Source organism: Bombina bombina, chromosome 2 (genome assembly GCF_027579735.1).
Source record: "Bombina bombina isolate aBomBom1 chromosome 2, aBomBom1.pri, whole genome shotgun sequence".
Lineage (NCBI taxonomy): Eukaryota > Metazoa > Chordata > Amphibia > Anura > Bombinatoridae > Bombina > Bombina bombina.
Window position 1 is genome coordinate 685,134,007 of NC_069500.1, and position 12,801 is coordinate 685,146,807.

General features: G+C 38.8%; 1 protein-coding gene across 1 annotated transcript in view; it reads left to right on the forward strand.

The window, feature by feature from the left end:
- Window positions 1-12,403, forward strand: part of LOC128649411 (prostaglandin reductase 1-like) — a 166,613-nt gene extending 154,210 nt beyond the window's left edge. Inside the window, exon 10 of the mRNA XM_053702664.1 lies at window positions 11,984-12,403. Within this exon, the coding sequence (XP_053558639.1) occupies window positions 11,984-12,094 (111 nt within the window). The 3' untranslated portion in view covers window positions 12,095-12,403. The remainder of the gene's footprint in view (window positions 1-11,983) is intronic.
- The last annotated feature ends 398 nt before the right edge of the window (window positions 12,404-12,801 follow it).

The following is a 12,801-nucleotide window of genomic DNA, read 5'->3' on the forward strand; positions in this document are numbered from 1 at the left end:
TTAACCCTTAATCTGCCCCCCCACACCGCCGCCACTATATTAAATGTATTAACCCATAACACTAAGTCTAACCCTAACCCTAACACCCACTAACTTAAATATAATTTAAATAAATGTGAATAAGGGGGGAGGAGCCAACTCTCGAGCTGGATGGTCGCATATCTCCACAGCTCCAGCTATTTTTCTTTTTAAAGTCAAGTTTAGTGACCATTCAGCATTAATTATTTCACCACTATTAGCACATTTCGAGCCCAGGAGTCTAACTAGCAGAGTATTCCAGGACAATATCACTTAAGATCGGCATGATATTACTAAGAGCCCTATCCGTGCAGTTCTTAGAGGTGACCATTTCTTAGCCCACGTGGAGACCTGACAGAGGAATCGGATTGCCTCAGTGTCCTCAATAAACTCAACCTCCTGCAAGAAGTTACCACTAACCCAGCCGAAAATACAGAGAACCTATAGCGGATCAACTAGGCACAAGATCATGGACACCCTTACTAAATGGGAAGTAGAAATGTCTGGGCTGCTTCACAGCCATTTTGGTGAATTTGAGAGGAGCCTAATCTCATTGTTCTCTAGAAGCCCTGACCTACACCCTGAACTGCCCACTGCATCTCTCACTTTACAACAGATGCCTATTGACAGAGAAGGGAGGAAGCAGACAATGTGGCGACCATTCCGTGAACTGACTGTGAACCCAAATCGGGACAACAGAGAGAGAATTTGCCTCACTACAGCTGACCATATTTACCTGAGTCCCGCCATCGACCTGTTAGGTCCAGTGGACCTCAGTGAGCCACAGACAGTTGTTCCCACAGCCCAAAAAACTGAGACATGGGACTGTACAAAAAATCTCCTAGTGACTACAGTATTGGAAGGATCCAGAGCAAAGATACCTACATGCTCCACTCGGGGAGGTGCTGCCGGCCTCCTGGAGTGCAGTGAAGCTATGACTCCCACGATAGGTGATTTGAGGCACAATCTTCGTCGACAATTGCTCAGCACCAGTGCAGGGGACTGGGATGGAGCTCTCAACTGGATCTATAGAGTGCAAGTCCCACAAGAAACTTACAGGTTAACCCTTTGGATGCCTTACAAGGGTCAGGTAACTCCAAAAAAACCCCACAATCTTCACCCCAAACAAACAATAAACAGGACTGGAGTGGGATAACATGTCACACCTCATACGAGACTGTGCCTATATGGAACTAATTTAGTTAGATCTGGAATACCCATTCTAGGTTCCGTGGAATATGTTAATTCCCTCACCGCGAATGCACAATATGTACAGTGACTGTAATGCAGTTTATAGCTCTAAGTTTCTGGCTTACTATATTTGCAAGTGTTTTATTGATACGTATTTATGTACAGTTATACTCTCTTACCCTTCATGTGACCCTTAATTTAGGATAAACATTAGAGTTCTAGGCTAATATCAGTGGTTTATTTTAAGTTTTTTTCATACATTAGTATTGAGGAACTTTATACTGCCGTTACAAATTGGATTTTCTCTTCCACCACCAGAGGGGAGTAAAGGACCAGCTGAGGTTTAATCTATACTAGAACCTTCATTTAACTTTATGTATAGATTAGTATTGTCATATTTAACTTTAAGAGTCCCCTACATACCTAGGACTTAGTTTGTTGTGTTATTTATTTGGATGGGGAGTGTACCCAAGGTTGTAGAAGGGGCAATTTTTACCCCTTATGATATATTTTGTATCTCATACTCTAGTTCTATACCTTTTGGTATAAAGTAATACACTCTACGATGTTATGACTCATGGCATAACCAGATATCTGTGCTCGGGAAGAGCTGTTATCTTTATAAAAATATACGATTAACAGAAGGTTAAAGACCATGGGTGTTTACTTTCCATACGGCTAGATTTAGAGTTCTGCGGCCAAAGGGGTGCGTTAGCTACGCATGCTTTTTTTCCCCCGCACCTTTTAAATACCGCTGGTATTTAGAGTTCACAGAAGGGCTGCGTTAGGCTCCAAAAAAGGGAGCGTATAGCATATTTACCGCCACTGCAACTCTAAATACCAGCGTTGCTTAAGGACGCGGCCAGCTTCAAAAACGTGCTCGTGCATGATTCCCCCATAGAAAACAATGGGGCTGTTTGAGCTGAAAAAAAACCTAACACCTGCAAAAAAGCAGCGTTAAGCTCCTAACGCAGCCCCATTGTTTCCTATGGGGAAACACTTCCTAAGTCTGCACCTAACACCCTAACATGTACCCCGAGTCTAAACACCCCTAACCTTACACTTATTAACCCCTAATCTGCCGCCCCCGCTATCGCTGACCCCTGCATATTTTTTTAACCCCTAATCTGTCGCTCCGTACACCGCCGCCACCTACGTTATTCCTATGTAGCCCTAATCTGCTGCCCCTAACACCGCAGACCCCTATATTATATTTATTAACACCTAATCTGCCGCCCCCGCTATCACTGACCCCTGCATATTATTATTAACCCCTAATCTGCCGCTCCGTACACTGCCGCAACCTACATTATACCTATGTACCCCTAATCTGCTGCCCCTAACACCGCCGACCCCTATATTATATTTATCAACCCCTAATCTGCTGCCCCCAACGTCGCCTCCACCTACCTACAATAATTAACCCCTAATCTGCCGACCGGATCTCACCGCTACTCTAATAAATGTATTAACCCCTAAAGCTAAGTCTAACCCTAACACTAACACCCCCCCTAAGTTAAATATAATTTAAATCTAACTAAATAAATTAACTCTTATTAAATAAATTATTCCTATTTAAAGCTAAATACTTACCTGTAAAATAAACCCTAATATAGCTAGAATATAAATTATAATTATATTGTAGCTATTTTAGGATTAATATTTATTTTACAGGCAACTTTGTATTTATTTTAACCAGGTACAATAGCTATTAAATAGTTAATAACTATTTAATAGTTACCTAGTTAAAATAATTACAAAATTACATGGAAAATAAATCCTACAAAAAATGAATCCCATACACTAGCAGATTTGCTTATTTCCAAACCCGACACTATATAAACCATATCCTACAGAACTGTGAAACTTTTTGGACTGCCTCACCTTTGGCGCGCACTATTGCGCAGTTTCAAACACATAACTTTACCATATCTTCAATTTATAGGGAGCTGATAAATATTAAAGTTCCTACCATGCTATCACACCTTTTTAACACCTGGAATAGGAGACTACTCACAATATCCTCTGAGAAAACTATTCTAGATAGCCTTGCTCTCACCTGGTCTGTGACATTAGCAGCTGACCTTAGAGAATCACAGATGTAAAATAAACCCTAATATAGCTACAATATAAATTATAATTATATTGTAGCTATTTTAGGATTAATATTTATTTTACAGGCAACTTTGTATTTATTTTAACCAGGTGCAATAGCTATTAAATAGTTAATAACTATTTAATAGTTACCTAGTTAAAATAATTACAAAATTACAAATAAAATAAATCCTAGCCTAAGTTACAATTAAACCTATCAATAAATTAATTAAATACAATACCTACAAATAAATACAATGAAATAAACTAACTAAAGTACAAAAAAATAAAAAAGAACTAAGTTACAAAAAATAAAAAAATATTTACAAACATTAGAAAAATATTACAACAATGTTAAACTAATTACACCTACTCTAAGCCCCCTAATAAAATAAGAAAGACCCCCAAAATAAAAAAAATGCCCTACCCTATTCTAAAATTAAAATAGAAAAGCTGTTTTACCTTACCAGCCCTGAAAAGGGCCCTTTGCGGGGCATGCCCCAAAGAATTCAGCTCTTTTGCCTGTAAAAAAAAACATACAATACCCCCCCAACATTACAACCCACCACCCACATACCCCTAATCTAACCCAAACCCCCCTTAAATAAACCTAACACTAAGCCCCTGAAGATCTTCCTACCTTATCTTCACCACGCCGGGTTCACCGATCGATCCAGAAGAGCCTCCGATGTCTTGATCCAAGCCCAAGCGGGGGGGGGCTGAAGATGTCCATGATCCGGCTGAAGTCTTCATCCAAGCAGGAGCTGAAGAGGTCCATGATCCGACTGAAGTCTTCTATCAAGCGGCATCTTCAATCTTCTTTCTTCCGGATCCATGTAGTTCATCCCGCCGACGTGGAACATCCATCTTCACCGATGACTTCCCGATGAATGACGGTTCCTTTAAGGGACGTCATCCAAGATGGCGTCCCTCGAATTCCGATTGGATTCTATCAGCCAATCGGAATTAAGGTAGGCAAATTCTGATTGGCTGATTGAATCAGCCAATCAGAATCAAGTTCAATCCGATTGGCTGATCCGATCAGCCAATCAGATTGAGCTTGCATTCTATTGGCTGTTCTGATCAGCCAATAGAATGCGAGCTCAATTTGATTGGCTGATCGGATCAGCCAATTGGATTGAACTTGATTCTGATTGGCTGATTCCATCAGCCAATCAGAATTTTCTTACCTTAATTCCAATTGGCTGATAGAATCCAATCGGAATTCTTGGATGACGTCCCTTAAAGGAACCGTCATTCGTCGGGAAGTCGTCGGTGAAGATGGATGTTCCACGTCGGCGGGATGAACTACATGGATCCGGAAGAAAGAAGATTGAAGATGCCGCTTGATAGAAGACTTCAGCCCGATCATGGACCTCTTCAGCTCCCGCTTGGATGAAGACTTCAGTCGGATCATAGACATCTTCAGCCCCCCGCTTGGGCTTGGATCAAGACATCAGAGGAGCTCTTCTGGATCGATCGGTGAACCCGGCGTGGTGAAGACAAGGTAGGGAGATCTTCAGGGGCTTAGTGTTAGGTTTATTTAAGGGGGGTTTGGGTTAGATTAGGGGTATGTGGGTGGTGGGTTGTAATGTTGGGGGGGTATTGTATGTTTATTTTTACCAGCAAAAGAGCTGAATTTTTTGGGGCATGCCCCGCAAAGGGTCCTTTTCAGGGCTGGTAAGGTAAAAGAGCTTTTCTATTTTAATTTTAGAATAGGGTAGGGCATTTTTTTATTTTGGGGGTCTTTGTTATTTTATTAGGGGGCTTAGAGTAGGTGTAATTAGTTTAAAATTGTTGTAATATTTTTCTAATGTTTGTAAATATTTTTTTATTTTTTGTAACTTAGTTCTTTTTTATTTTTTTGTACTTTAGTTAGTTTATTTAATTGTATTTATTTGTAGGTATTGTATTTAATTAATGTATTGATAGTGTAGTGTTAGGTTTAATTGTAGATAATTGTAGGTATTTTATTTAATTAATTTATTGATAGTGTAGTGTTAGGTTTAATTGTAACTTAGGTTAGGATTTATTTTACAGGTAATTTTGTAATTATTTTAACTAGGTTTCTATTAAATAGTTATTAACTATTTAATAGCTATTGTACCTGGTTAAAATAAATACAAAGTTGCCTGTAAAATAAATATTAATCCAAAATAGCTACAATATAATTATTATTTATATTGTAGCTATATAAGGGTTTATTTTACAGGTAAGTATTTAGCTTTAAATAGGAATCATTTATTTAATAAGAGTTAATTTATTTTGTTAGCTAAAAATTATATTTAACTTAGGGTGGTGTTAGGGTTAGGGTTAGAATTAGCTTTAGGGGTTAAAAAATTTATTAGAGTAGCGGTGAGCTCCGGTCGGCAGATTAGGGGTTAATGCTTGAAGTTAGGTGTCGGGGATGTTAGGGAGGGAAGATTAGGGGTTAATACTATTTATTATAGGGTTATTGAGGCGGGAGTGAGGCAGATTAGGGGTTAATACATTTATTATAGTAGCGGTGCGGTCCAGTCGGCAGATTAGGGGTTAATAAGTGTAGGTAGGTGGCGGCGAAGTTGGGGGCGGCAGATTAGGGGTTAATAAATATTATGTAGGTGTCGGCGGTATTAGGGGCAGCAGATTAGGGGTACATAGGGATAACGTAGGTGGTGGCAGTGTACGGAGCGGCATATTAGGGGTTAAAATGTTTTAATAGAGTGGCGGCGATGTGGGGGGGCCTCGGTTTAGGGGTACATAGGTAGTTTATGGGTGTTAGTGTACTTTAGAGCACAGTAGTTAAGAGCTTTATAAACCGGCGTTAGCCCAGAAAGCTCTTAACTCCTGACTTTTTTCTGCGGCTGGAGTTTTGTCGTTAGATTTCTAACGCTCACTTCAGCCACGACTCTAAATACCGGCTTTAGAAAGATCCCATTGAAAAGATAGGATACGCAATTGACGTTAGGGGATCTGCGGTATGGAAAAGTCGCGGCTGCAAACTGAGCGTTAGACCCTTTCCTGACTGACTCTAAATACCAGCGGTAGCCCAAAACCAGCGTTAGGAGCCTCTAACGCTGGTTTTCACGGCTACCGCCAAACTCTAAATCTAGCTGATAGTTAATAAGATGCCTACATTAATATGGTCACACTCATGGTGATTTGGTTCTGGAAAACGCTAGATCCAATGTCAATAGCAACTCCCTATATATACCTGATATGAGATCATTGAGGAGTAAACTTTATGCCTGATAGTTATACAATAACCTATCTCCTACTCACCACTTAATATTATCCATTTATCTCCACCATTTGTGCATACCCCTCCCCCCTACTCCCTTTGGCTTATTAGATAAGCATAAAAAAAATATTTCTTAAGGAAGAGTTCAATAATACTTTTAGAGATTTACATACTAAACTACAGAAATATAAGCAGGCTCTATATTACTTTCAATATGAAACTTAATATTCAGAATTTCAGACCCAAAAGTGGTCTCCTACTGTCCTTGGTTGCCTTCTTTAACGTTAAATCTTTCTACAGCTAGGTGAGGTCCAAGAGTGGCCTTATAGGTTCTCTTTGTGGGAGGCATACAGTTTGTGGGGTACCTATTAGGTTTATTGATTTTACAAATGTCTGACGACTGAGCTATGTACTAGCTAGATGTATACCAACTATATTTCCTTTTGTTTGTTGTATATTTTGAACTGACATTCATGTTTTCTATACCCCAAACATGAATCCCAATAAAAAGTTAATAATAAAATAAAACAAATAAAAATAAATATTACTATCATTAAATAAATTATTCCTATTTAAAAATAAATACTTACCTGTAAAATAAACCCTAAGCTAGCTACAATATAACTAATAGTTACATTGTAGCTAGCTTAGCGTTTATTTTTATTTTACAGGCAACTTTGTATTTATTTTAACTAGGTGCAATAGTTATTAAATAGTTATTAACTATTTAATAACTTCCTACTTAAAATAAATACAAATATACCTGTAAAATAAAACCTAACCTAAGTTACAATTACACCTAACACTACACTACAATTAAATAAATTAACTAAACTAAATACAATTTAAAAAAATTATCTAAAGTACAAAAAAAACCCCACTTAATTACAGAAAATAATAAAATATTTACAATATTTTTAAACTAATTACACCTAATCTAATCCCCCTAACAAAATAAAAAAAAAATAAAAAAAAAAAAGCCCTACCCTACACTAAATTACAAATAGCCCTTAAAAGGGCCTTTTGCGGGGCATTGCCCCAAACCAATCAGCTCTTTTACCTGTAAAAAAAATACAACCCCCCCAACATTAAAACCCACCACCCACACAACCAACCCTACTCTAAAACCCACCCAATCCCCCCTTAAAAAAAAACTTACCCCTTGAAGATCACCCTACCTTGAGAAGTCTTCACCCAACCAGGCCGAAGTCCTCAACCAATCCGGCAGAAGTGGTCCTCCAGACGGGCAGAAGTCTTCATCCAAGCCGAGCAGAAGAGGTTCTCCAGACGGGCAGAAGTCTTCATCCAGGCGGCATCTTCTATCTTCATCCATCCGGTGCAGAGCGGCTCCATCTTCAAGACATCCGACTCGGAGCATCCTCTTCGTTTGACGGTAACTGAAGAAAGAAGGTTCCTTTAAGTGATGTCATCCAAGATGGCGTCCCATCAATTCTGATTGGCTGATAGAATTCTATCAGCCAATCGGAATTAAGGTAGGAAAAATCCTATTGGCTGATGCAATCAGCCAATAGGATTGAAGTTCAATCCTATTGGCTGATCCAATCAGCCAATAGGATTGAGCTTGCATTCTATTGGCTGTTGCAATCAGCCAATAGAATGCAAGCTCAATCCTATTGGCTGATTGCATCAGCAAATAGAATTTTTCCTACCTTAATTCTATCAGCCAATTCGGAGTTGAAGGGACGCCATCTTGGATGACGTCACTTAAAGGAACCTTCATTCTTCAGTCGCCGTTGAACCAAGAGGATGCTCCGTGTCGGATGTCTTTAAGATGGAGTCGCTCCGCACCGGATGGATGAAGATAGAAGATGCCTGGTTCGGCCCGGTTGGGTGAAGACTTCTTAAGGTAGGGTGATCTTCAAGGGGTTAGTGTTACGTTTTTTGGGTGGGTTTTAGAGTAGGGTTGGTTGTGTGGGTGGTGGGTTTTAATGTTGGGGGGTTGTATTTCTTTTTTCACAGGTAAAAGAGCTGATTACTTTGGGCAATGCCCCACAAAAGGCCCTTTTAAGGGCTATTTGTAATTTAGTGTAGGGTAAGGCATTTTTTTATTTTGGGGGGCTTTTTTATTTTGTTAGGGGGATTAAATTAGGTGTAATTAGTTTAAAAATCTTGTAATTATTTTATTATTTTCTGTAAGTTAGTGTTTGTTTGTTTTTGAACTTTAGATAATTTTTTTTAAAATTGTATTTAATTGTATTTAGTTTAGTTAATTTAATTATAGTGTAGTGTTAGGTGTAATTGTAACTTAGGTTAGGTTTTATTTTACAGGTATATTTGTCTTTATTTTAACTAGGAAGTTATTAAATAGTTAATAACTATTTAATAACTATTCTACTTAGTTAAAATAAATACAAAGTTGCCTGTAAAATAAATATAAACCCTAAGATAGCTACAATTTAACTATTATTTATATTGTAGCTAGCTTTGGGTTTATTTTACAGGTAAGTATTTAGTTTTAAATAGGAATCATTTATTTAATGATAGTAATATTTATTTACATTTATTTAAATTATATTTAAGTTAGTGGGTGTTAGGGTTAGGGTTAGACTTAGTTTTAGTGGTTAATAAATGTAATATAGTGGCGGCGGTGTAGGGGGGGCAGATTAGGGGTTAATAAATGAAGGTAGGTGGCGGCGGTGTAGGGGGGCAGACTAGGGGTTAATAAATGTAGGTAGGTGGCGGCAGTGTAGGGGGGCAGATTAGGGGTTAATAAATGTAGGTAGGTGGCGGCGGTGTAGGGGGCGGCAGATTAGGGGTTAATAAGTATAATGTAGGTGGCGGTGGGCTCCGGGAGCGGCGGTTTAGGGGTTAACAATTGTATTTAGTTGCGGCGGGGTCCGGGAGTGGCGGTTTAGGGGTTAATAATTGTATTCAGTTGCGGCGGGGTCCAGGAGTGGCGGTTTAGGCGTTAATATATTTATTAGAGTTGCAGCGGGGTCCTGGAGCGGCGGTTTAGGGGGTAAACAGTATAGTATAGTGTGGGTGTTTAATGACAGGGTACCAAGAAATCTGTAAAAAAAAAACGAAGAGCAGCGAGATCGATGACTGTTAGTTAACAACATCCCTCTGCTCATCGCACCGTACTTGGTGCGCGGCTTTTTGACAGCTTTTTTGATAACTTTGGAGAACGTATTTAGGTCCATGGCAGCGATGTTAGGCGATCTTAGGTGAGCGTATTGGTGCCGTTGAATACAGGTAAGTTGACGCTTTGATAAATAGATGCCATTGTGTTATCTGAATCCCCTCAAATCCAGATGCACAATATAAAGAAAAATTATAGAATAAAGAAAGAGGTTTATGGATTGGCGCAAAATCACAAAATCGTACAAATCTCAGTGGTTGTAATGTGTGAACAATTTGGTGATAATATATCACGGATAGTATACTGTTTACTCTGTGGATATTTAAACTACATTTTTTACTGTGAACTAACACTTCATGAGACAAAGGAAACTGCAACTCCCTTCTGAGATTTCCTGCAGCCTGCTGGATTTTGGAGCCTGAATTCTGTGAATCACTGTTGCTGCAATAGCTGAATCTTTGCTTGACCTGTCATTACCATCTCTCCGGGATAGCACAGCTTCACCAAGGAGCAGTATATACAGCCTGCAGACACTTCTGATAACATCATATGGAGACACGATACACCTGTTGTCTGTTACAAGACTATACCTATACTGTGCGGCCCTTAACTCATACCGATTGAGGTAGAAGAGTGTAAGTAGATACCCGAAAGGGACCAGGACTCTTGCCTCCTTTTTTCCTCATTTTATAAACTGTCTGTGGATTTTACATAATATATCTACTTTATACAAACCATTATCTGCTGGGACTCTATATGAACTTTACTAATTCATATCTTAACTGTGCAGACATTTATATATTCCTAGTGAATTTGTTTACCACTGTTGTTTTTGTTTTGTAGTTTTAATAGATCTAGAACCTATACTAATTGTTTTAATTTCTATATGATACTATCTGGGATATATTATCACCAAATTGTTCACACATTACAACCACTGAGATTTGTACGATTTTGTGATTTTGCACCAATCCACAAACCTCTTTCTTTATTTTATATATATACATACACAGAGAAGCACACATATTTAGACAGGTATGTATGGATCTCTATGTTAAAGCCCTTTGCAGCCTTTTTTTTCCTAACACCTGAGACCTAATATCTTTGAACCCTTATAACTTTTTATTGCAATTTTTTAAAAAATAATTTTTATTCGATAGTGTTATTATTAGCACAACTCTACTTTAAATGTATTTTTGATGTGTTTTGTGCAACCTTTTTATTCAAATGTAACAGTTAACCAGAGCTCTGAAGTCAAGCTATCCAGACACTAGTCCTAAAGCCCTTGTACACAGGCCATTTTTGTAGTACAGCAGTTCCACCCATTGCTCTCTCTCTACCCCCCCCCTCTATTTTGATCGCTCTGCCTCCTCTCTTTTGCTCTCTCTCTCCCCCACTCTTTTGCACGCTCTCCTCCTCTCTTTTGCTCTCTCTCCCCCTCTGTTTTGCTGTCTCTCTCCCTATTTTGCTTTCTCCCCCCCCTTTCTTTTGCTCTTTGCCCCTCTGTTTTGCTGTCTCTCTCCCCCCTCTTTTGCTCTCTCTCCCTTTTCTTTTGATCTCTCCCCCCTCTCTTTTGCTGTTTCTCTCCCTCTCTTTTGCTCTCTCTCTCTCCCCCTCTCTTTTGCTCTCTCTAACCCCCCTCTTTCTGCTCTCTCTCCCCTTTTTTTGCTCTCACCCCCTCTCTTTTGCTGTCTCTCTCCCTCTCTTTTCCTCTCTCTATCCCCCCTCTCTTTTGTTCTCTCTATCCCCCATCTTTTGCTCTCTCTATCCCCCCTCTTTTTCTCTCTCTCTCTCCACTTTCTTTTGCTCTTTCCCCCCTCTCTTTTGCTGTTTCTCTCCCTCTCTTTTGCTGTTTCTCTCCCTCTCTTTTGCTGTCTCTCTCCCCCCTTTTTTGCTCTCTCCCCTCTCTCTTTTGCTCTCTCTATCCCCCCTAGTTTGCTCTCTCCCCCCCTTTCTTTTGCTCTCTCCCCCCTCTCTTTGAGAGAGAGAGAGAGATATTTCTATACAAAAACCTTTTATTAGATAGTGTTATTATGAGTGCAACTTTTTATTCAAATGTAACAGTTAACCAGAACTCTGAAGTCACGCTATCCAGGCGCACGTTAAATTCTAAATTGTAATATTTGTTCTACCTCCATGCATGCAAAAAGCCCTGATAAACTCATTTTCACTTGCTACTCGCTAGTCCTGAAATACATTTTTTTTTTACAATTTTCTTCTAATTTTGAAAGTCACAGCTAATATCCACACATTTCTGGAAGCATTCAAAGATCTAAAAATTAAAAAAAAGTTTTCATGAACACAATAAGGTCTGAAAAATAAATGTATTGTTGTTTACTTCCTGTTTGTTTACACAGGGCAAGCTGAAATATCGTGAACATGTAACAGAAGGATTTGAAAACATGCCGGCAGGTTTCATCGGGATGCTGAATGGAGAAAACATTGGGAAGGCAATAATAAAAGTGTAGCAAACACATTGTGTCATGTAACCAGAACAGTCCAGCATAGCAGAGGTTCATTTTCTTGTAACGTTAATTTAGGAATTATCTTAGAAAACAGACAAAAATATTTTATGGCACTTTTTGTGAGATGTACATCACTAACCTCAAGGTATTTTCAGAGCCTGATGCCAACCTTTTAAAGCAATAAAACTTGACATAGTTGATTGAACTGTATGTCACCAATACAAAGATCTGAGGTCATTAACATATGTAGCCTTATAAAGAAATATACTTTTGTAAGTAATAATGCCTTGGAACAATAAAGAATGGAAAATACATGGTGTTTGATATTAAAATGTTCTTCGTGGCTAGATTATAAGTTGATCACATGTGCTTCCGAAAACCAGTAATCTCCGCTTGGTTTTGTTATTTCTGTGCACGCTACTGAGCATGAGATTATGGATTGGGAGAACTACTATCACTCCCTAGTGATCATATCCTCACGCTCAACAGCACGCATGCTCGCGGATGATTTTTTGCCACATTGACTTGAATGGAGCCTTGTTTTCATGCCAACAGCACAACAGAAACAGCTTGCGTAACCCCGATTACAACAACACAGCAATATATACTGTATGTATACGAATGTATACATATTTAATTTTTTTATATATATAAATTTAAAATTTACATTTCTTTCCAGGAGGGTACTGCAGATCAAATATAATTGTCTT